Raw genomic sequence first — 21392 nt, forward strand, 5'->3', positions numbered from 1 at the left:
GTTGCAGTATTGTTTGTTTGAATTTCACATGCTCAGATGGAATATGCATCTTGGCAGGATGCACTCAAAGCTGAGCAGACATTTAGGCTCAACCCATTTTCTAGGACAGCTAAAGGTTAAAGTTTAATCTCTGGAACTGCCAATGACATACAGCACTGCTGCTATGGAATAATGTTGATACGTAAAAAGGTTTTTTGGTTGCTTTTGAGGTTTGAATTGAGAAATGATTTGAGTCAAGCTCAGTATATGGACATTTTCAATGGAAACTGAGTCAGGTAAGTCCTTTCCTTAGAGTTGTGTTCTGACCCTCAAGAGGAGAAAAATTGTTTTAATGGTTTCAGTACTTGCACTGTAACCTCATAGATCTCTCATTGAAAATCTGCATCTTACAAATCAGCTGTGTCGTGTTTTTCTTGTGCAGCTGTAAAGAAGCATACAAGATCCTTTTACAAACAGTAGCTTTCCTTTTACACCACAGTGATCTCTGCAGTCACCTGTAGTACTGCACACTTGGCCCATCCTTGCTCCTGTTTCTGAACTAAGCATTTCTTAAGGTAAAAAGACACTATTAGGGCATAGTGGCGAAGGAAAAAAGTTCACTCAAAACAGTACCCCTGACAACAGGCCCACAGCGGGTTGACCCTTCTGCAACTGTCTGCTGTACCCTTGGGAGGTGCATGTGACAGGGAGTGAGCCTGACTCTGAGAGCACCAGGGACGCCCTGAGAGTCGGGGGCTACACAACGGCCACGTGGCTGATATACCTCCCTTGTCCCCTGAGCGGATCTGCTCTTGTTGTCATTTTGCTCTGCAATTCGAACAAAGCCCCAGAGCTCAATTTGCCTCTCAAGGTTGTGTCAATGAAAACTTTCCCCTGTGGGGAATTAAAATGAAATGAAAATGGAAAATGGAACTGAAACCGTGCTTGCTACGAACCTCTTTTTTGTTTTTGAACCTCTTTTGTGCTATAGTGAACCTCCAAGATTTTTACATATATATTTTATTTGCTCATGGTTTAAAAAGAACAGCCTATAAAACAGTAAAGATCTATAAGAGCTGTCACACAGTATAAGGCTCCAGGTACAGCTGTGAATTTAAATGCAAAATTCATTTTAATGAAAAAATAGAATATTTCAAAATTGTGTTGTTTGCTTTTCTATTTTCCTGCTTTCCAATAGTTTTGCCCCCCCCCCCTCGCTCTGCTCATCTCCCCCTTACTCCTAGTTCTCTATTCTCTTACCCTAGCATGTCTTAGGCTTTTATTGCCCACTTAGTGAGCGAGTGTTTGAACCTTTGGGACGGATAAGGTTTGGACTGATGCTCAGACCTGTGTGCCTTGAGAGGCAACCTGCTTGTCATTTCTCTTTTATCATTTTTAATTATGAGGCAAGATTTTCTTCTTTTTTTTCATGAGGTGACGCTGATTGTTAATTACTGCAAAGATGGATCTGAGACACTCCTCATCTCTTGTAATTGCCACTTTCTCTCTCGTGTGAGATTTGGTACTGCAGGAAAGTATAAATAAAGCTAAATGTGCTGTCTCAGAGGCTTGCAGTCACAGTTTAGAGCCACTTACTGAAGTTGCAGCACTGTCCTACCAATAGTCTTGGTTGCAACAGTGTCCTGGATGTCCAGCCTGCATTCATGAAGCCAGTGTTTTGGGAACTGCATCCTGCACTAATATTGCCAATTTCCCTGGTATTGTTTTTGTTTTGTCTGCCACTTAACAGCTTGTCGTTGGGAGCAAGGTCCAGCTGGGGGCGGGGCCTTGTTTTCATTGTTTGATCTGAGCTAAATTTGGATGCATTGACCATTTAAAGTGTTTGTCCCAGACGTGTTCCAAAAATGGCTTGTTTAACAGTATGAGGCAGTAAAGGATTCAGTCAAGAGTAGTTAGATCAATCAGTGGCTGCAGTGATTACTTTTGTCTTGTGCTGTGATTGGCTACTTAGTATCATAATGAATGAAACCTACATCTACATCTTTTTTTCTGAATCAAAACAATTACTTGTGATGGTTAATTTTTAAGAGATTGAGGTTACTGATATGATCACACTTTAAAAAAAAAAAAATAAAGTACATGACTACTGTTTGATCAAAAAGTTATTACCTTACCTCCTTCAGCCAAAGAATGTCTGACAATTACACAAAGAACCCAAATTTTACAGTTTTTAGGAGAGATTACATAATCACTCCACCTTCTTTTACACACTAGTGTTTGAAATCTCAACAATTATATCCAGACCATACATTATTCACTACCTAAACTAGTTTGAGCTTGGTAACATTACATTCCAAGAGATGATGTACTACTTCTTGCATCTGCAAGATAGTTATTCTGTACTTACCTGTACCTGGTACCTACAGGATCCCCTGCTCTGTACACAGATCATTTTATAAGGATACAGAATCTCTGTGATCCTATGTTAATATTTCTCATTTATATTTACAGCATTTAGCGGAGGCTTTTATCCAAAGCGACTTACAATTATGACTGAGTACAACTTGAGCAACTAAGGGTTAAGGGCCTTGCTCAGGGGCCCAACAGTGGCAACTTGGCAGTGGTACAAATCAAGTACCTTAACCACTGAGCTATCATTGCCCACTGCCCTAATTCAATGTTCAAACCTCTTTTTCCTGTAAATTCTCCTTTTATTATGTCCGGTGTTTGGGAGTTGATGAGGCTTTATCATTTCTCACTGATCAGGGGCCTTGTCTAAATACTTGTTTATATTTAACAGTAAAATTTGCTGCACACTTGTACACACAGAAATATTAAAAGATTTATAAAACCATACTTTTATTTAGTGCTTTGATATTAAAAAGATGTTATAAATTACATTCAAAATAAATGCAAGCTGATGATGGAGTCGCAGAGCAGTGGCAGTAAATGCAGTGTGCTCACAGAGCTGCACAGTATGCCGAAAACAAGGCCCTGCATCAAAGATAATGTTATGATGGTTCACTGTCAACCAGTAGCAAATGACCAAAACGCTGGAACTAATGCTGGCTGAGCGGGGAGCTTCCCTGGTTGTTGGAGAAACCATTATATAATTTTAACCAATGGAACATCTAAGAATGTGATCAGGACCAGACCAGAATGTGATCAGGACTTGAATGTGACTTACCCCCATGTTGAGCATGACGCTGAGCTCATCCTGAACTACCCTTTTCTTATGGTGGTCTATGCACTCCGTGTAAGCAGACGTTGGTGAAAATGCATCCGAAAATTCTCATTGTATCCAGGCAATATCTGTCTTCTGGGAGAGAGGGGATAGGTGTAGGATTGATGTTTTTGGGAACCTTTTGTCTAAACTTTCACCAGAGCAACAGGGATTGTCTCTCTCCATGATTACGGAAGGTTGAGGTGGTAGATTTGGAGTGCATTGCCCAGGTTGGTTCACTTATAATTTACCTCCACTAATGGCTATTGACCTTGAAGGGTCCTTGCCACTTGGCCGATAATTTAGAGTTTGGCATAGGGAGCCACATGAGTACTTTTTTTTCCTAGTGCAAATTCACATAGCTGGGTCCCTGACGTTAAGTGTCTCAGTGAATGGAGCTTTGCTCTCAGGTCAAGGACATATTGAATTCCACTTTTACTATTTGAAGGTCCCTCCTCCCAATTTCATGGATGACATCTAGGATGTCCTGGAGCCTCCACCCATACAACAATTCCAACTATGAGACTTGTGTGACCTCTCGCACTGCAAATAGGAGTGTATCCAACCAGCCAACCCCTAGCATCTTTGTGTACGTTTTTCTGATCATATTTTTGAGAGTCTGGTGAAGTCATTCAACTTGGACATTGATCTGGGGAAGACAGACACTGGTTTGAATTAACTTAATATCCAGCACTTAATGAAGTTTGTGCCATGTGTGTGACGTAAGCAGCATTAATCAATCTCTTAAGATTCTGTCCTAGAAGACCACACAGAGTGCTTCTTCAATACTGTGCTGAGATGTTGCAGAGTGGCACTGCATCTGGATATCACACTGCATCCACCGGGACTAATTTGAAGTGGTACGCCTATGAACTTTGATCTAATGGCACAATGAGGTCCAGGCCAATTTTTTAAAAATGGGGACCTCAACAGAAGAGGTGCATACATCACCTCAAATGCCCAGCCAATAGGACTTGGCCATTAGACATTACACTCTTATCCTGTTCTAAAAGCTCAGCTGAGGGATTGAGCCATATGGAAAAACATTTCCCTGTGGTTTTGGGAACCACCCTCCTATGGTTCAGGAGTGTTCAGGGAAGGGAGAGGGCTGAAGAAGAATGGGGGAGATAAGGCAATATGAGTACAGGTAAGAGGCTCCTCATTGAGAGAGAGAGAGAGAGAGAGAGAGAGAGATAGAGAGACACACACAGACACTGAGACTCAGACTCATGTCCCTAAATATGCTGTGATATAGTCCACCAGATGGATGGCTTCATCCAGTGACTCCAGGCGGTAGCACTGGACACATTCCACCTTCCGCTCAGGTAGGCAGGTCATAAACTATTCCTGTACCACCAGGTCATCTATAGCTGCAGAGTCTTGGGCAAGAGGCCATCACCTGCAAGTAGCCCCAGAGCTCCTACTCAGTTTCAAAGGGCTGGCCAAACCCCCAAAGTTAATGTCCCAAAACACTGCCTGTGCTGCTTTGAAGTTTAGCAAATTCACTGCAAAACCACTTTTTCAGTGCATCGTACCCCAGTTGTGGTGCTGCAGGCTGCTACTTAACTGCAAGCTGGGCTTCCCCATAGATCAGAGGAAGTAGATACCCTGCCTGACTCTCCTGTGGCCACCCGCCAGCAGTTGGCACACTCCCAAAGAACTCCTTGAATGCCTCTGGGTCATCCTGTGGAATCATCTTTGAGAGGTGGATCAAGGCTGCAGCTGCAGCAGAACAGTGGTATGCTGTAACAGACAACGGAGGGGCAGATGATCCTCAGCTAACTGCTTCACAATGGTGTCAAAGCGGAGGAGCAGTTCCCTATGGAGCTTGAGGAGCACCCGGTGTTGTATGTGTTGCAGGCTGGCGGGGTCTTGATAACTTCACCTGGTGGGGAGGACTCCATCGCAGCATATACATGTACTAAGAGCCCAGGTTTGTGCATCACTGTGGAACAACCATGGGTCATGGTGGGAGATAGACACACAGCACATTTAATTTTTCAATAAAAATGATAGGCGCCACCATGAAGTGGTTTATCTCTTGCTTTTAAATTTTTAAGTTCTCCTTTTTTACTTTTCAGTGATGTCTCCTTCTGTGGTGGGTGGGTGTTGCAGTGTTTGATTTAAAGACAGAAAATTGTCACCGAACGTGCTTACTGGTGCTTTTTTGTAGTTACTGTTAGCTTGTTTGTTTATCTGCAACACAAGACACATTGTTGTTGGTTGGAGAATTTTTTGATTTGGATAAAGAGTTCATTTTCTCTGTCTTCAGTTAAGATACAGAGCTTTGTGCCAATTATGGCTTTAAGCAATATGATACCCTGAATATGGCACAAACTAATATGGCACAAGAACACCATTTTCAAAGTGACCCTTATAATCTACAACACATTCAACAAACATATTTCTTTGAAAGCTGTTTGCTTAGCTATTAGCCAGAACTGCATGCTTTTTAGGCATGGACATGTCTGAGAAGCAGATGAACACAGTAGTTCACTGAACCACAAAGGCTAGGAACACTAGGTTCCCAGTCAGTCTCCTCTTATGGACATTGGTACACCAATAAGTAGATCTCTACGCCCAGTATGGCTTCTTTCCACTGGCTGAGAGAGATGGCACAGTGGACAGTTTTGTGTAACTGTCCCTCTCATGCCTTTGGGCTGCTTATCTTTGGTAGGTAAATTATGCGTATGAAGACAGGGACACAGCTAAGTTACTCGCTGCAGCTGACACTGGCCAGGCTCTCGCCCACCTCCTCCTGTCATCCTGGACCATCTGGTTGGAATGTTGAGGCATTAGATGACACACAAAAAAACATACTTGCCCTCTGGGAGAGAAGTTATGACATGACATTGTGCCTTGCAAAAGTATTCAACTCCTTAAAGTCATCAGATTCATCCTGACTGAAGTGACGCTTTTTTTCTGTGATGGTGTTTCTAGTCTTCTCTTCCATACCAGTCAGTTATATGCAAGAGCTCTTGATATCGTTTGACTGGTGGACCTTTACTCCAGTCTCAGTGCTGAACTCTATCACCTTCAAAGTGATTGTCGATCTCTCTGTGGCTTACCTCATAAGCCCCCTTCTAAGGGACGGCCTTGTCTCCAAGCAATGACTGGGTGGTATGATGCATCAGATACATCAGAGTTCACAGGGATATCTAAACACTTGGATATCACTTTGACTTTTCCTGTTTTGTGCATCCCCTTTGGTCTTGATTTCACAGCTCTCCTTCAGAGTCACAGTCTGAAGAAAGTGAACTTTTTAATGATTCAGAAGTAGAGGCTAACTGTAAGCCAGCTGTGTCCTTTTTAGGCCAATATCTTTCATCTGCATAAACATGGAGCTTCCACAGCACAGTGGTTAAATACTGGTTAAAAGCAGCATTGTTCTATTTTGGATACAGAATGCTTTCTTACATAAAACCAGTATTACTAAAAATGATTTAATTTGCAGGGTCAGCCCTTACAATATGACACAAACTATTCCAGCGTCATTTGTAATTACTTTTAAGGTAGTTGAATAAGACATTGCTTTTGCCGCGTTGCTTATCTCACTGCTTCTTGCACTTTCCAGAAAAGATGAATTCTTGCCAATTGGGTTTTAATCTTCTATGTGAGTTGCACATTCTGAGTGGAAGACCTGATATAACGCTAAGGATTAGGACAACGAGTGTAAAATGGAACAGAATTTGTTGTACTAAGGAAATTTGCACTCATTTATCAAATATAGTTTAGTGATTGCCAAAGACATTTCCTTGGAGACGTCTCGGCTCTACACCGAGTAGAATTTTATGGAGAATTTAAACTCAAATGAGCAAGACTGTTTGTGATCACCCATTAACTGAATTGTGCTAATGGGCTTGTACTAAAGTCTTTTGATTATGAATAATGTGTCCTAAGCACAATGAACCGATCCTGAGCGGGCGTAGACTTATTGACCAAAAAACTGCAGCCGTCAGCTTTCCTTTCTCCAGCTTGTTTCCTATCCGGCTTAATCGCTTCACCTTCTCTTTTCCTAGGCACAACACCCTTGCTTGGCAAGGCGATTGATGACCTCATTTGAGTGTTGTCAACATGGGTCAATGATCAACGACCTATCCAGCACTGGTGCAAACGCCTATGGGACACTCTGGCTGACGATGATGAGTGTGTGTGTTCCCTTCGCAGGACTGAAGACCTATTTGATCTCTGGGAGGAAGGTGGAGTGCTCTTGCTGCAGTTGCTCACAGCCCGACTCGGGTGGAGGTGAGGCAGGCAGTGTGGCAGACAGCGCAGCATACGCCCACGCTCCTGATTCCTCGGCTGCAGCCTTGGCTCTACCAGCCGGCCCTGACTGCGCCAAGGTCAGTCTGCCATTAGAGAGGCCCTTGGAGAGAAACAGTTTGATTCTTAGGACCTGTTTACACCTTGCATTTGTTAAATATCTGGATCATATATGAATATATGTTGGCTGGATTCTGTTTGCCCTTATCACTAAAATACTTGCCAAGTGTGACCAGGTGAGATTTGACTTACTCTCCTGCATAAAGAGTACACCAGCACACCAATACTCCTTGGTGATGGAGTAGGCTTTGTCTTGGAGCGGTTTTCATTTCTGCACTGGTCTCCACCACTAATGTCCACATATTTACACCAGGCTTTTTATGTGCCCAAATGAAATCCGAACGTTACGCGACCACCAAAACACATCAGTTCAAGGTGCACAGACCCTTAGTCTCAACTGATTAAATGCTTCCTTGTACAATATACATTATATTTTTCGGCAGTTTACCTGTCACCGCATAATGCAGCTCAGATCTGCTCCCCACCCTTTGCAGAGGACCATGCCGTCACAGTGGGTGCTTGTGAGCAAGTGAGGGAGGGGCAGGAGAAAAAAGAGAAGTGGAGAGTGGTGGAAGACAAAATGCTGATCCTTCCCTCATGCACATTAAAGGCGTTTGATCCACACACTTCAGTAGCGACATCCCCAGAGGGTGTCTGCATTTAAAGACCCAGAGCTCATCCCAGCTGCAAAAATGTACTTTATATGTCAGTTATAAGATGGGTGATGACTGCCATAAATGCCAGCAGAGGCTATTTCAGTTCTGTGTGGGTAGGGGGGCTGGACCATAGGAGGGAACTGAAGGGATCTGCCAGCGTGTTTGTCTCCATGTAGATGTGCTCAGCTGGGTCTTGGCTGTCATAGCTGTTTCCCCATCAGCCTCTCTGCTCTTTTGAGCATGGAGGGAGAGCACTGATGGGAGAGAGTTCTATTTTCTACTGCTAAATGACTTTTTTTAGTTTGTTGGCCTATGCCACAGCTTATATGGCTGCACGCCTGAGAATTTACAAGTTTGTACCGACAGATTTAGTAGGCACATAATTTTCTACTGCTAAATTACTTTTTTTTTTTTTTTAGTTTTTTGGCTTATGCCACAGTTTATCTGGCTGCAATTCTTATAATTTACAAGTTTGTGCCGACAGATTTAGTAGGCACATCATTGGCTAATCTGTGTTCCAGTCAATGTGATTGATACTCTGCATTTAAATCCATAGCCTCTTTGGTGAATCTGCTTCAGCTTTAAATTGTCTCTCTTTTGTACTCAGGCATGTGTCCCACACACTCTATTTCTCTCCCTTATCTATTCTTATCTCTTCTTCCTGTTTCTCACTCTCCACAGTCTCCTTGCCCTTCATGCAGTGTTGTACTAATGCCTACAGAAGATCAGAACCTAGAGGAGAGAGCTGATAATAATGCTAGCAGTGATGATCACACAACAAATAATGCAAAGGTAAAAACCTTCGCTCTCTTCCAGAGTGTACCTAATAGTTAATTGCTTGGCTAAGCTTCCCACTGACCTGCTGTTTTGACTCGGGTGTTGTTTTTCTTGATTTTAAACCCTGGATGTTCCTCAGGGGTCTCCAGGCAACAATGCCATGGCCATGAACGGCCTCCTAAGCCCACACCATGAGAGGTCACTGACCAACAGCCAGACCTCGCTGTGTGAGATGCTGCAGCAGAAGGAGAAGAAGTGGGGAGGGGGCGGTATAGGCACCATGGACCACTCTGCTCTCATTCCTCTGCGTTCCAAGAACTTTAGAGAGAGGAGCGATGCACACTTTGTGGATGTGATAAAGGAAGACAGGTATGAACAGAGCTGCTTTTTTTCTCTCTCTCTCTCTCTCTCTCTCTCTTTTTCATTGTCTAATACTGCTCTTCATGCAGTAGCAAACAGTAGCAATATCAAGCCAAGGCACTGTTTTAGAGGTATAGAGGTTTTATCGCTGGAGGACCACCAGAACATGACTGCAGTCACTACCAAAAAAAGAACAAAAAATGCAAAAATGATGTTGGTTCAAAGAATTCATTTGTGTTGTGAAATATGATAGTTTTAGAAATCATAGTGTCCTTGAAAGATCTATACTTGGGCTGGTACTGTTTGCATTATATTAGATTTTTAAAAAATTACATTTAAGATGAAATGCCTTTCATGCCAGTGATTTTACTCTTGTGCCTCACCTGTATGTATCTGTAACATTTGAAATTGTATAGATATATTGGTTTATAGGCCAACTTATTCCTGTGGGGCTGTTGGTCGGTAAGATTAAATATACACTATTCTGTGGACTGAAAATACTCATAGATTTGTCAATAAACCCTTTCAAAGAACATTTTTATAATTAGAATGTGGTGGTGATGAGAAAAAAATAACCTAGTTAGGGAGTTCTGTGATCAGTCTTAGATCTTAATGACAGAATTTTTATTTCCTAGGCATTCCTACAGAAAATTGCCCTTATATCTTTCCACCTCAATAATGGTCAGAAATACTGAATGCTGCATGTTTTCAGGATGGTGTCTTGTGTTGAAATGCCTTCCACATTCACTGTTCATTCTGTGCCCCTCCTTGGTGCAGTCACATGCAGAGAGCAATATTGCACAGGGCCATGGAGCCTACGGCTTTTTAAATGATCTGTTTAACGGTGGAGAACTGTATGGCGTTTTATGGCTCTTGCTGCCATTGTCTTAGGGTCCAGCTGTAAATGGGGCCTTGATCTCAGCTCTGCCTCACTGCTAAAAACAAAAAAGTGTGTCATTGTCACTAGCAGTGGCAAGCAGTGACTGGGCCCTGTGGAGAAAACCTGAGTAAGATGGAATGTTGCTGTTTGGTATGTGCCAGAAAATGCAGGGTCTGTCCCCATGGGCTGCCTGACATGGCGTAATATACTGTCCTGGGTAGTCTTTCTGTAATGTCCTAATGCAGTCATTTTGTGCTGTTATTGAAATATATGTCAGTTTATTTCCTATTTGCTTGAAATTTTATGAAATAAATGTATTCTGTCACTACATGATAAACAGTAATAAAAATAGGAACAACACTTAATAATAATACATACCTTTTTAAGAACACTAACATGCTGATCTTCCATTTTTGTCCCATCTTTGCTGTTAGGTAACCCATTAACTAGAACCAAGTGGTGGGGTTTTATCTTTCAGTCTTTGTTAAATGTACGCAACACTTTTCTTTTCAAGCTTTTACCTTCTTTTTTTCTCCAGTCTGATGAAGGATTACTTCTCTAAGCCTCCCATCACAAAGCTGAGTCACAACTTTCTAGATAAATCGCTGGAATCAGCCTACAGAACCAGCTACCAGGAGGAGGTGAATATCTGTCTCTCTCCCTGTCCACCCACCTTATAGCTTTACATCTCGCTGTTCCCTGCCAATTTGTTTCCAGATCCTATTCTCTGTTATCTTTTAAAGATAGCTAAAAATGTACTAACGATTGTTTGACCTACACAGGTTTGGCACTGTTGTAAAACACAAGTGCCACACACTGATCTTTAGGGGCAGTGCAGGAAGGAGAGTGCCACAGGGTAGCTCATTGTTCATCCAGTCTGTGCTGCCCTCTGCTGGGGCACTTCTGTCACTATTTGATTTGCTGAAATACTTACTTGGAAACTCTCTTTTTTTTTTTCCTGTTATTTTACATCTGCTATGAGCTGTGTTTGTCTCTCTCCATGTCTATCTCTTCTGCAGGTGGAGATGCAGGCCCCTGTCCAGACCTTTGCCAGTCCCACATTCAGCTCTTTTCTGGACATGCTTATGTGCTGCTTTGTCCTCCTGGCGCTCTCGCTGGCCTGCTTCCTTCAACCACTTGTTACCCATCAGCCCTTACCAATCCCTGCCCTCATCATGATTGCGGTGACTGTGGTGGTGGAATGTTTAGCACTTGTACTGGCTATTCAGTGAGTGGCAAAACTGGGTAAAATGGTTAGATGTATTCACGGTGTAATGTTTTTTTTGTCCTTATATTAATGCAGTTGGGCTTTCATGTCCTATCTCTGTTTCTACTCTTTAGGAGGGCCTTCTTCCTGGACAGGGTGTGGAGTTATACCAGGACACTACTCTGGTTCATTTCTGGCTGGGTCCCACGCCATCTAATTGGGGCAGTGCTAGTGTCTTTACCTGCCATGTCAGTCTTTTCCCACATCAACTGCGATATTCAACTCTCCACAGAAGTGAGCGCCTGCTTACATGTATATTATTAGGAACTGCCACTTCGTGCTTAACCGAATATCCTCACTACACTACAGTGTCTTGAAATACCTCTTTATATATAAAGATATATACATATAGATATATACATATTAAAGGTGCATTATATATCTGCAGCCAATATATTATTTTCTAATAGGGAATTTTTTAAAAATGTATCATTGTCAGTTCACTATCGAAATTTCAGCCAATAATTACAACTGATAATTTCATCTATCCAACAGATTAAGCCTTCTGTTTCATTTAGGCCTCATTTCTATATTACTACAGAAATCTAATCATCAGAGATGTGCATCCTGTGTTTGGAAACGTTTTCACATCAGATTTACTGTTGTTGTATTTTGCTGTTTACTCATTTAGAAAATAATCTGATGTTGGTGAAGGTATAGTTTTGCAGTTATGTTCTTTTCTGGTGTCTTTCCAGCCATAATCTTTCTTATGCCTGTACCAGTTTAAGACATAAAATGATGCATACAATTTGAGAATTTGAGGTTAGAAAAAAGGTAAAGAAAAATGTAGTGATTTTTATTTTCTTCATTTGGGTTGTAGGTTCGTATACATATCCAAAAGTATTGAAACCTCAAGACCAGGTCTTTTGTGTTTTGCTATACATCGAAAACATTTGGTTTTGACATCAAAAGATGAATATGAGATGATAGATCAGAATTTTGTGTTTTATTTCTTGGTATTTACATCTAGATCTGAGTGTTAAACAGCAGAGAACATTGCACCTTTGGTTTGAACCCATCAGTTTTTCAAGTGAGTAAAAATATTACAGCACGTTTCTGACAGGTGTCTCTTGTTGCCCATGTGTGCCCTATTTGACTGATAGTTTATATAGTTAATAGCTCTGAATGTCTACTCTTGGTTTGAGCCCTTGGTTTCAACCGAGAAGACTGCAATTGTATAAGATAAACTAATAAAGTAAAGCAAAATGAATAAAACTGTGTAAGGGAGAAATACAAGCTACCGTGAAGCTGTGAAAAGGGAGCAAATCACTCTGAGTCATTGCACAAACCTTAGGCGTAGCCAATACAACAATATGGAATGTCCTGCAAAAGAAAGAAACCCCTGGAGTGTTAAGAGATAGTCATGAACAGGTCGCCAAGGTGAACAGCAGCAGCGGATCACAAAAACATTGTGAGAACTGTGAAGAAAGACCCATAAACAACAGACAGTGACATCACCAACAGCATCCACAGGACAGGTGCGATGGCCATGCCAAAAAAATGCAAGCCACTCATCAGCAGCAAGAATCGGAAGGCCAGATTAGAACATGCAAAGAAACACACAGACAAGACCCAAGAGTTCTGGAACAAACTTTTATAGACTGATGAGACCTAATTCAAAGTGTGAGGGGAAGAAAGGATCTGCTCATGACCCAAAACATACGAGCTCGTGTTGGGGTTGGTGTCATGGCCTGGGCTTGTATTGGTGCTTCTGGAATGGGCTCTCTAATCGGTACTGAAGACGTAAATCATGATGGTAACGCTACAGAAACTTTGACATTTTATAGAAATGCATCCAAATTAATCAAGAGGAACTTCATCATACAGCAAGAAAATGACCCAAAACACACTGCCAACACAATAAAGGCTTTCATTTGTGGAAAAAAGTAGGCGGTTTTGATTGGCCAAGTCAGTCTCTAGAGCTTAAACTAAATGAGCATGCATTTCACCCACTGAAGAGGAAACTGAAGGGAGAAACCCTCCCAAAAAAAAGTAACAACTGAAAGATGCTACAGGAAAGGTCTGGGAAAACATCACAAAAGACAAATTTGAAGAAGAACATTTGGGTAATGTCAGTGAGTCACCAGCTTGATTTAGTTATTGCTTTCATTTACTTTCACTGTCTGATCCTGTATTTTTATTCCCCTACAAGTTGGGGAGGACTGCCACCAAAGTTGTTTTAACACATCTTGATGTAAGAATCAGAAAATTAATGCTGAAATTCTGATCTATCATATTTTGATCTCAAATCCAAATGTCTTTGTGTATCTCAAAAAAGAATTGACCTTGCCATTCACGTACCTTTTGGAGTGCATGCAAACTAGGACAGTATGAAATAAAATATTAAAATGCATGGACATTGACCCAGTGAAATGAAAACAATTAAATGTTTATGACTGAGCAGCGTCATTATTGCATGTTCAAATGAAGTTGGCTATAGAGTTTGGCATGTTATGCTATTGTGATGTTGGCAAAAGTATGCGCACATCCTTCTTAATTCTGGCCGCACCTATTATCGGAGATATGAAATCAAGCATATGCAATATCCACAGACAAACACTGGCACCAACAACTGTCACAGGGTGCCACCTTAGTTCATAAACTCACCATCTGCCTCTGGTGGAGGCCATTCCCCCCTGAAGGAGAGAGTTGTGTGACACAGACCCTCAGGCAGGTTGATGTGTGTTGTAGCTACCGTAGCGCTGCGCGTGCTCTTTGGTATGGTGGTCAGAGCTCTAAGACCTGGTTCAGGGCCAGGAGTGCTCACTGCCATCTTCCCTTACTTCACTAACCTGCTAGTTTGGCCCCTTTCAACTGTAAGTGCTCTTGTTGTGAGATGGAAACATCTAAGGCCAATAAGAGCTTAGTCATGAAGGGGTAGCAGGGCTGGATATAGTGAATTGGGGCCCTACGTGAAAGAAAGGAATGGGGATCCCCCAAGTCCGTGACCATCAATCATAAGTATTTACTTACTTTCCATCCATTTACATGTCCAGTCTGCAGTGGAGTGTGTCTGACCATCATAGCTGACTCTCTTAGTGATGTGCTGTTCTTTGAAGTGTTTTTTTAAGTGACTGATGGGAGCATGAATGAGCGGAGTTGGGTTTTTTTTTTTTTTTTTTGGTTTGTTTAAGACAAGTGAAATGGTTAGGTCCTGTAACTCCCTCACCTGCAACCAAAGACTCAAGAGAAACTTCAAGTGATTTTAGATTTGGATTCAAATCTTGCAAATCGTGATGTATTTCTTTCAGTTTCACATTTGAATTGGCTGTACTGTTATTGTACACAGTTTGAAAGGAAAAACTAAATGTTACTGCAAGTAAATGAAGGGATATTTTGCAGAGGACAATGCTCACTTATTGGTGAGTTGAACTGATCAAAATGACTCACTAATAAGAGTTAGAATGGCCTTCACTAATGTATATGTGCATTAGCATAATATACAATTTGTAGAGGCTGTGTGGCACCACTCTGCTCTGAATTAAAATTTGTCTGCTTCCTCCCTCTGTTTCTCAGATAACAACACTCAGAAAATCAACTGGAAGCACATTGTATTCACACTATAACTATTGCTTCCACTAGTTTTCACACAGTGGCATCTTTTACATAAAAGCATGGAACAGACCATGACGGACATGATCAGGATAGTGTGGCAATAAGATAACTAAACATTCATAACTGCTACTGCATCAGATAACAGGCATTTAAAAACAGATTTTTATATATTTAAGACTAGGTTCAACACAAACCTAATTTGCCTTTGTCCCTTGGCTCATGGGCCATCTGCACTGCCTAGTGCAAAGAGCGTCCCTGAATGGTACACAAACTCACAGAGCAGGGCTGCAGAGGGTTGAAGCGCATCGCGCATCATAATCACTGATCCTCTGTTCCTGCACCCAACAGCTCCAAATTGACCCTGGTAACATCATCAGTGCAGGGACTGTCTTGGAAGCTTCATGAAATGGATTTCCATGGCCAAGCAACTGCATATAAGCTTAAGATCACTATGCGCAATGCCAAACGTCAGATTAAGTGGTGTAAAGCATGCAGTTACTGAACTCTAGAGCAGTGAAGATGTATTCTCTGGGGTGCTGAATCGCGCCCTGCTACCTGACAGTCAGATGGACAAATTTGGGTTTTTGGGTGTCAGAAAAATGCAACACCATAGCATTTTGGATTGGGATGTCCAAGAAGCTCATACAGGTTTGATAATCAGGTGGCCAGTTACTTTTGGCCATGTAGTGTATGACTCTTTTTTATTACTTTGACGTTTCTGCTGCAAAATTGTCACATTCTGCGTTTTATTCCAGTACTGCATTTTACATTTATGTAACCCACTTGTGCACACTTTTTCAGCAATATTAGTAAACTGACATGCACATTACATGAATTGTATGCAAGTCACATTGGATGGGATTTGTGGGTATGTCCATGTAGACTGTCACATTCGTTCTTAGATTTTGTAACGGTAGGACTTGTAACCTTACTATGCACTACTAAATATTTGTTCAGTACTATTTTGCTTCAGTACTGTACATCTTTCTTTTGAAATAAGTGGCGTTCTTTCAAAAGAAAGCACAACAGGTGCTGAAGGGCTACAGATGTTGGTTCGACAATTTTATTTATTTTCACTAATCAAATATTTGATAGTGAACCATCAAAATAAATTTTATAAGTATGAAAACCATAAACATTATAAATCCGTATAACAATACTAAAGAATGAGGCGCAATGATATCAGTAGTGGCTTGGTTTGTCTGCCCTGCAGTAACTTGTTAAGTGCTCTCTCTCCTGTTCTCCAGTTCACCATGTTCCTCTGCTGTGCTGTCATCATCGCAATCATCCACTATTGTAACTTCTGCCAGCTGAGTTTCTGGATGCGCTCATCCCTCGCCACCATGGTGGGGCTGGCGCTTCTCGCACTGCTGTGGAGCCCCCCCTGCAGGTTGGACACGTTCTTTTTGAAATGTAGATGTTTTGCCCCCAGCTGGAAGATTTTTTTCCAAAAACTGTTTTGAAAATTCACAACTCTTTGATCTGGTGAAAAAATGTAGTTCTGCAAATGACCATAATTCCCTGGAAACACAGCTGCCCACTGCGCTATACTGCTATGTATAGTAATTAAGGTGTTAAGGAGCATACTCTTAAATATAATATTAAATACATTTTTGCATTACTCTTTTGCTGATAATATATATAAAACATTTATTAAATTAGAATACACAGAATGCTTATTTTTGTCCCTTCTCTTTCAGTTTATGGGAAAGTTTATTTCTCAGGTGAGTATTGTACACTTAGAAACTGTTGACACATGAGAAGTCCAGGTTCCTGTTTTATGCATTTTGATGCCAGCATCGACATTATATCTGTCATAAAATCTCTCCATGCATTAAGGTGAATGAGCTTTTTTTTTATGTTTCTTCCTGTTCACCAGATCCAGTGGCTCCACTAACAGCAGTGTCGATGTGGTCCAGTTCTCTGAGGAGGCGGAGCCTCATCTCCAGAGTGTTCTGGAAGCCATGTTGATCTTCTTCTTGCTGCTCCTCCTTGTCTGGTTTCTGAACCGTGAGTTTGAGGTAAGCTACCGGCTCCACTACCATGGAAATGTGGAAGCTGACCAGCATCGCATCAAGATCCAGAACATGCGGGACCAGGCAGACTGGCTCTTGCGCAACATTATCCCCATCCACGTGGCGGAGCAGCTCAAGGTGACCCCGAGCTATTCAAAGAACCATGACAACGTGGGCGTGATCTTCGGCAGCATCGTCAACTTCAGCGAGTTCTACGAGGAGAGCTACGAAGGCGGCAAAGAGTGCTACCGTGTGCTCAACGAGCTGATTGGCGACTTCGACGAGCTCTTGCGCAAGCCCGCCTTCTCCAACATCGAGAAGATCAAGACCATCGGCGCCACCTACATGGCAGCGTCAGGCCTCAGCACCCAGCACTGCACTGAGCAGGCCCATCCTCATGCCCACCTTCGTGCTCTGTTCGAATTTGCCCTTGAAATGATGCGTGTTGTGGATGACTTTAACAAAAACATGCTGGGCTTTAAGTTCAAGCTGCGCATCGGGTTCAACCATGGTCCCCTCACTGCTGGGGTCATCGGCACCACCAAGCTACTGTATGACATCTGGGGGGACACGGTGAACATCGCGAGCCGCATGGATACCACCGGGGTGGAGTGTCGCGTTCAGGTTAGCGAGGAGAGCTACTGTGTGCTTAGTGGGATGAACTATGAGTTTGACTACCGTGGCACGGTCAACGTAAAGGGCAAAGGCCAAATGAAAACCTTTCTGTATCCAAAAAGTGGCGACAGCGGGCTGGTGCCCCAGTATCAGCTTTTGGTGTCACCAGAGATCCGAGCGCAGGTGGACGGTAGCATTGGTCGCTCTCCCACTGATGAGATTGCCAACATGGTGCCAACTGCTAGTGGTAGTTGTGTGGGCATGCCCCTTTCTGTTAGCTCAGAGCTGATGAGACAGGGAGGTGCTACCAAAGAGATCACTGAAAAAACGGTCAACAATGAGGCTTGCATTGAGCCTAAAACCCAACCCAAACCATTCACAACTACTGGGGGCCTCAGTTCCAGGCCAGAAGCTGGCCTGGGCTCAGGGCAGGCAGTACTTATAGAACAGACAAAGCCTGTCTCAACTTCTCCTGCCCTGAGTCCCATCCAGACTGCACACAGTGAAACGGAGATTATAGTGAAGGACAAAGAACAAAGGTCTGTTTCTGAACTGACCCAACTTTAACACTAAACAAGTCCATAATACTATTAATTTTGATTCTAAACCTTTAAATATGGCCTTGCCTCCATGCCAGGGCAGCTTGCAGATTAGGTGTGCATGGGAGTGTATGTGCATAGGTTCATAAGGGCCTCACCATTCCTCTGGCCAACATTACCATCAGTCTGATAGAATGGCATGCACTAATAAACCAAGGTCACAAGAATAAGAACTCAGGCCCTCACCCCAGGAAGCCCACACCATGCTATATGCCGCCACCCTGTTCTGAAATACTACAGTTCAATTTTATCTCATCATTGTTTACCTTTGTCATTTATTATGTCTTTCAATTAAGTGCCTTTGCGATAAGGACAATTTGTGCAAGAGGCAACTTTGAAAGCAGTACAAATTTTAAAGTAGAAAAGGATTACTCTGTGAAATCACTTTTAAAAACTTTTTTTTTTCTCTCATTATGCATTAGTTGTAAATATTTTTGACATTTCTTTTCTATTTATCTTTATATTCTTTGTGTTGCCACTATTATAATGATTGATTCTCTTGAGGAAGCTGCCATGGTATTTTCATCTTTAAACTGTATATTTTGGGGGGAAATATTAAAACACAGAGTTGAGAAGTGGTATAGGGTCCAGTGAAATTAGCAAATCTCCATTATATAACATAAATGCACATTAGCTAAAGCAAAGGTTATGCAGTACACATACTGTTCAGCATGTGAACTGCAACAGGAGGTAACCTGTTTATATTTTCAAAAAAAACTATTTCCAATCCATAGGCATGGTTTAGAGTGTGTAGTTTATTAAATTAATGTGGCCTGCCACTGTTGGTAATGTTGAACAGAAGAGATATCTTGATACAAAAAACAATAGGTTATTCTAAAAAGAATAGGCATTTTGTAGATGAGACTGTAATGATTTGCTGAGGTTGTGCTGATAGTGTCACGTAGAGAGGGACTGTGTGATCATTTGGAGAACATAAATGTGGGTTAGTATTGCTATAGAGAACATTAACATAGATTTGATTTAGATTAGTACAAAAGCTTGTGTTTAAGTGCACACTACTTTAAAAAAAGGTAAACTTGTGGGACACCACAAGTTATTTATAAGCAACAGACATTATTATTTTTTGTTTCATTTAGCAATATGGGTAGCTTCCTTTGCACTGATATGTTACTTTTGCCTGCATCGTTATAATTAAACTTGCTGTTAACTTTTTGTTATCTCTATTGATTTTTGCACACTGGGAGACATTTTCCTTGTTAAAGGGTTGTGTGCTTAGGGCTTTATTCTTAAAATAATGCACTTTAAAATAACAGATGTTTAACAGTCTTAAGATATATTGATGATTATAGAGGTACTATATGTGTAAAGTGATTCATGAATTAATAATTAAATAGAAATTTCAAAAGCATACAATATATGTTTTCACAGATCTACATGTGAACATACAAATCATTACAAAGTGTCATCAAAATTTAATTCCAACTGAATATCTGATAAAGAGCCAATAAACTGACAAATGTATTCCTTTGCAAACCCTTTATGTTGATAAGGGTTGATTTTCATGTTGATTTAACTTGACATGGGTGCAAAGCATGGAAAAGAGTGATTGCTCCAAACTAATTCCCAAAATGGAATCAATTAAGCTCTCTAATCTAGTATTCCAAACACATCTGGGTGTGATTAAATGTTCCCCTGTCCGGATTAGTTAACATTTTTGTTCCTGCAAATTTATGCTCATTTTAAGTACCATCCACTGTTGCAACAATGCAGTAAAAATACGGCTTGTATCCATGGGCATAACTTTGAGGACAGACATGCCAAGTGTTGCATTCAATTCTCCTACCCCTCAAATTTACATGCCCTTTAAAAAATCCAGTACTCGGGCACATGCATTCACCCAAATGAAATAAGTGCTGGGACTGAAAGACAGGTTCACGAAAGGTTTTATGGCCATGTTCGTCATACCTATCAGCATTGAACAATACAAATCCTGTCAGCACTTTAGTTTAAAATGTATTTGTAGTTCATTTATTTTCTATTTATTTATACTTTAAAATAATTCAAGAAATGTCAGTTGTACTGCGTTTACTATCTGGGCATCCTGAAAAAAAATACAAGTATGAATGTTTACTGATTCTATCACTAGGAACATAATACAGTTTGCTTTATTGACTAAAGCATATTATTATTCAAATTATTATGGAATAAATGAAGCAAGTACAGCTTGTAGAAGAAATATGTTCAGAATACACTTTCAAGTGTTGGGGACAAAATTAGCCATTTCAGAAAGTGGTGAGAACATGTCCCCAGCATAATTTATGATGATGGGTGTAACTTATCTCCGGACATTCCACGTAATCATGAAATATTTGCTGCAGAACCTAGATTTATGTCTGGCTGATACTTGAAATTCAAGTTCAGTCTCAATTTCATTTGCAACATGTCAGAATCATGGATGTCAGCAAGGCTTCCTGAGCTCGCTTGCTAGAGGTTAACTTTAGCTGTTAACTTTGATTTGGTTTCCTCAGATGACTTGCATGTAACCACTATTCATTGGGATTAGATCGCTTATGCACTAAAGAACTAGAACTGACAGTATGTAAAGGAATTTTATTTGACACCAATAAAGTTTGTCTGTGATGCCTAATGGGCCATTATCATGGAAACTGCAGCTGCATTCACCATTAATTAATTTACATCAGTAAAGTATAAAACTAAATAAAACTTGGATTGAACACATTTGCCAGGGATTTCATTTTACTTGGTTTACAGACTTCATTAATATTGATAAAATAATTTTAAAAAATTCATGATTACATTTTGAACCAGATTCAATTGGCAGGACCCTGAAGTTCAATATCTTGGTTAGTTGGTCATTTTCTCAAACTGAAAGATATTATAGATAGATAGTTTTCTGGGCTGTCAATTTTATGGCAGCACATTAGGCCATATCTGAGTAACTTTAATGCAACCACAATCCTAAGTGTGTGTGTGCATGCCTTTTAATTAAAAAAAAATCAGTATTCAAATATAAATATCGTACAAATATAATAATAAATATAATGTATACTTTGTGTCCTGCAAAAAATACAGTTTATGTATATTTGCACACTGAATCCAAATACGTTTTCAGACCTTCTCCATCACCTGTAATTCTATTGCTAGTATACTCATGTCATTATGTATAGTATGGAAAGTAGTACCAAGAAAAGTGGGTCCAT

At 41.0% G+C, this 21392-nt stretch overlaps 1 protein-coding gene across 1 annotated transcript in view; it reads left to right on the forward strand.

The window, feature by feature from the left end:
* Window positions 1–19383, forward strand: part of adcy9b (adenylate cyclase 9b) — a 38057-nt gene extending 18674 nt beyond the window's left edge. Inside the window, exons 2-10 of the mRNA XM_027009150.3 lie at window positions 7331–7506; window positions 8824–8934; window positions 9059–9288; window positions 10698–10800; window positions 11179–11387; window positions 11501–11660; window positions 16229–16371; window positions 16682–16705; window positions 16861–19383. Coding sequence (XP_026864951.2) covers window positions 7331–7506; window positions 8824–8934; window positions 9059–9288; window positions 10698–10800; window positions 11179–11387; window positions 11501–11660; window positions 16229–16371; window positions 16682–16705; window positions 16861–18178 — 2474 coding nt within the window. The 3' untranslated portion in view covers window positions 18179–19383. The remainder of the gene's footprint in view (window positions 1–7330; window positions 7507–8823; window positions 8935–9058; window positions 9289–10697; window positions 10801–11178; window positions 11388–11500; window positions 11661–16228; window positions 16372–16681; window positions 16706–16860) is intronic.
* The last annotated feature ends 2009 nt before the right edge of the window (window positions 19384–21392 follow it).

This window comes from Electrophorus electricus, chromosome 3 (genome assembly GCF_041902795.1).
Source record: "Electrophorus electricus isolate QZ-2024a chromosome 3, ASM4190279v1, whole genome shotgun sequence".
NCBI classification, from domain to species: domain Eukaryota; kingdom Metazoa; phylum Chordata; class Actinopteri; order Gymnotiformes; family Gymnotidae; genus Electrophorus; species Electrophorus electricus.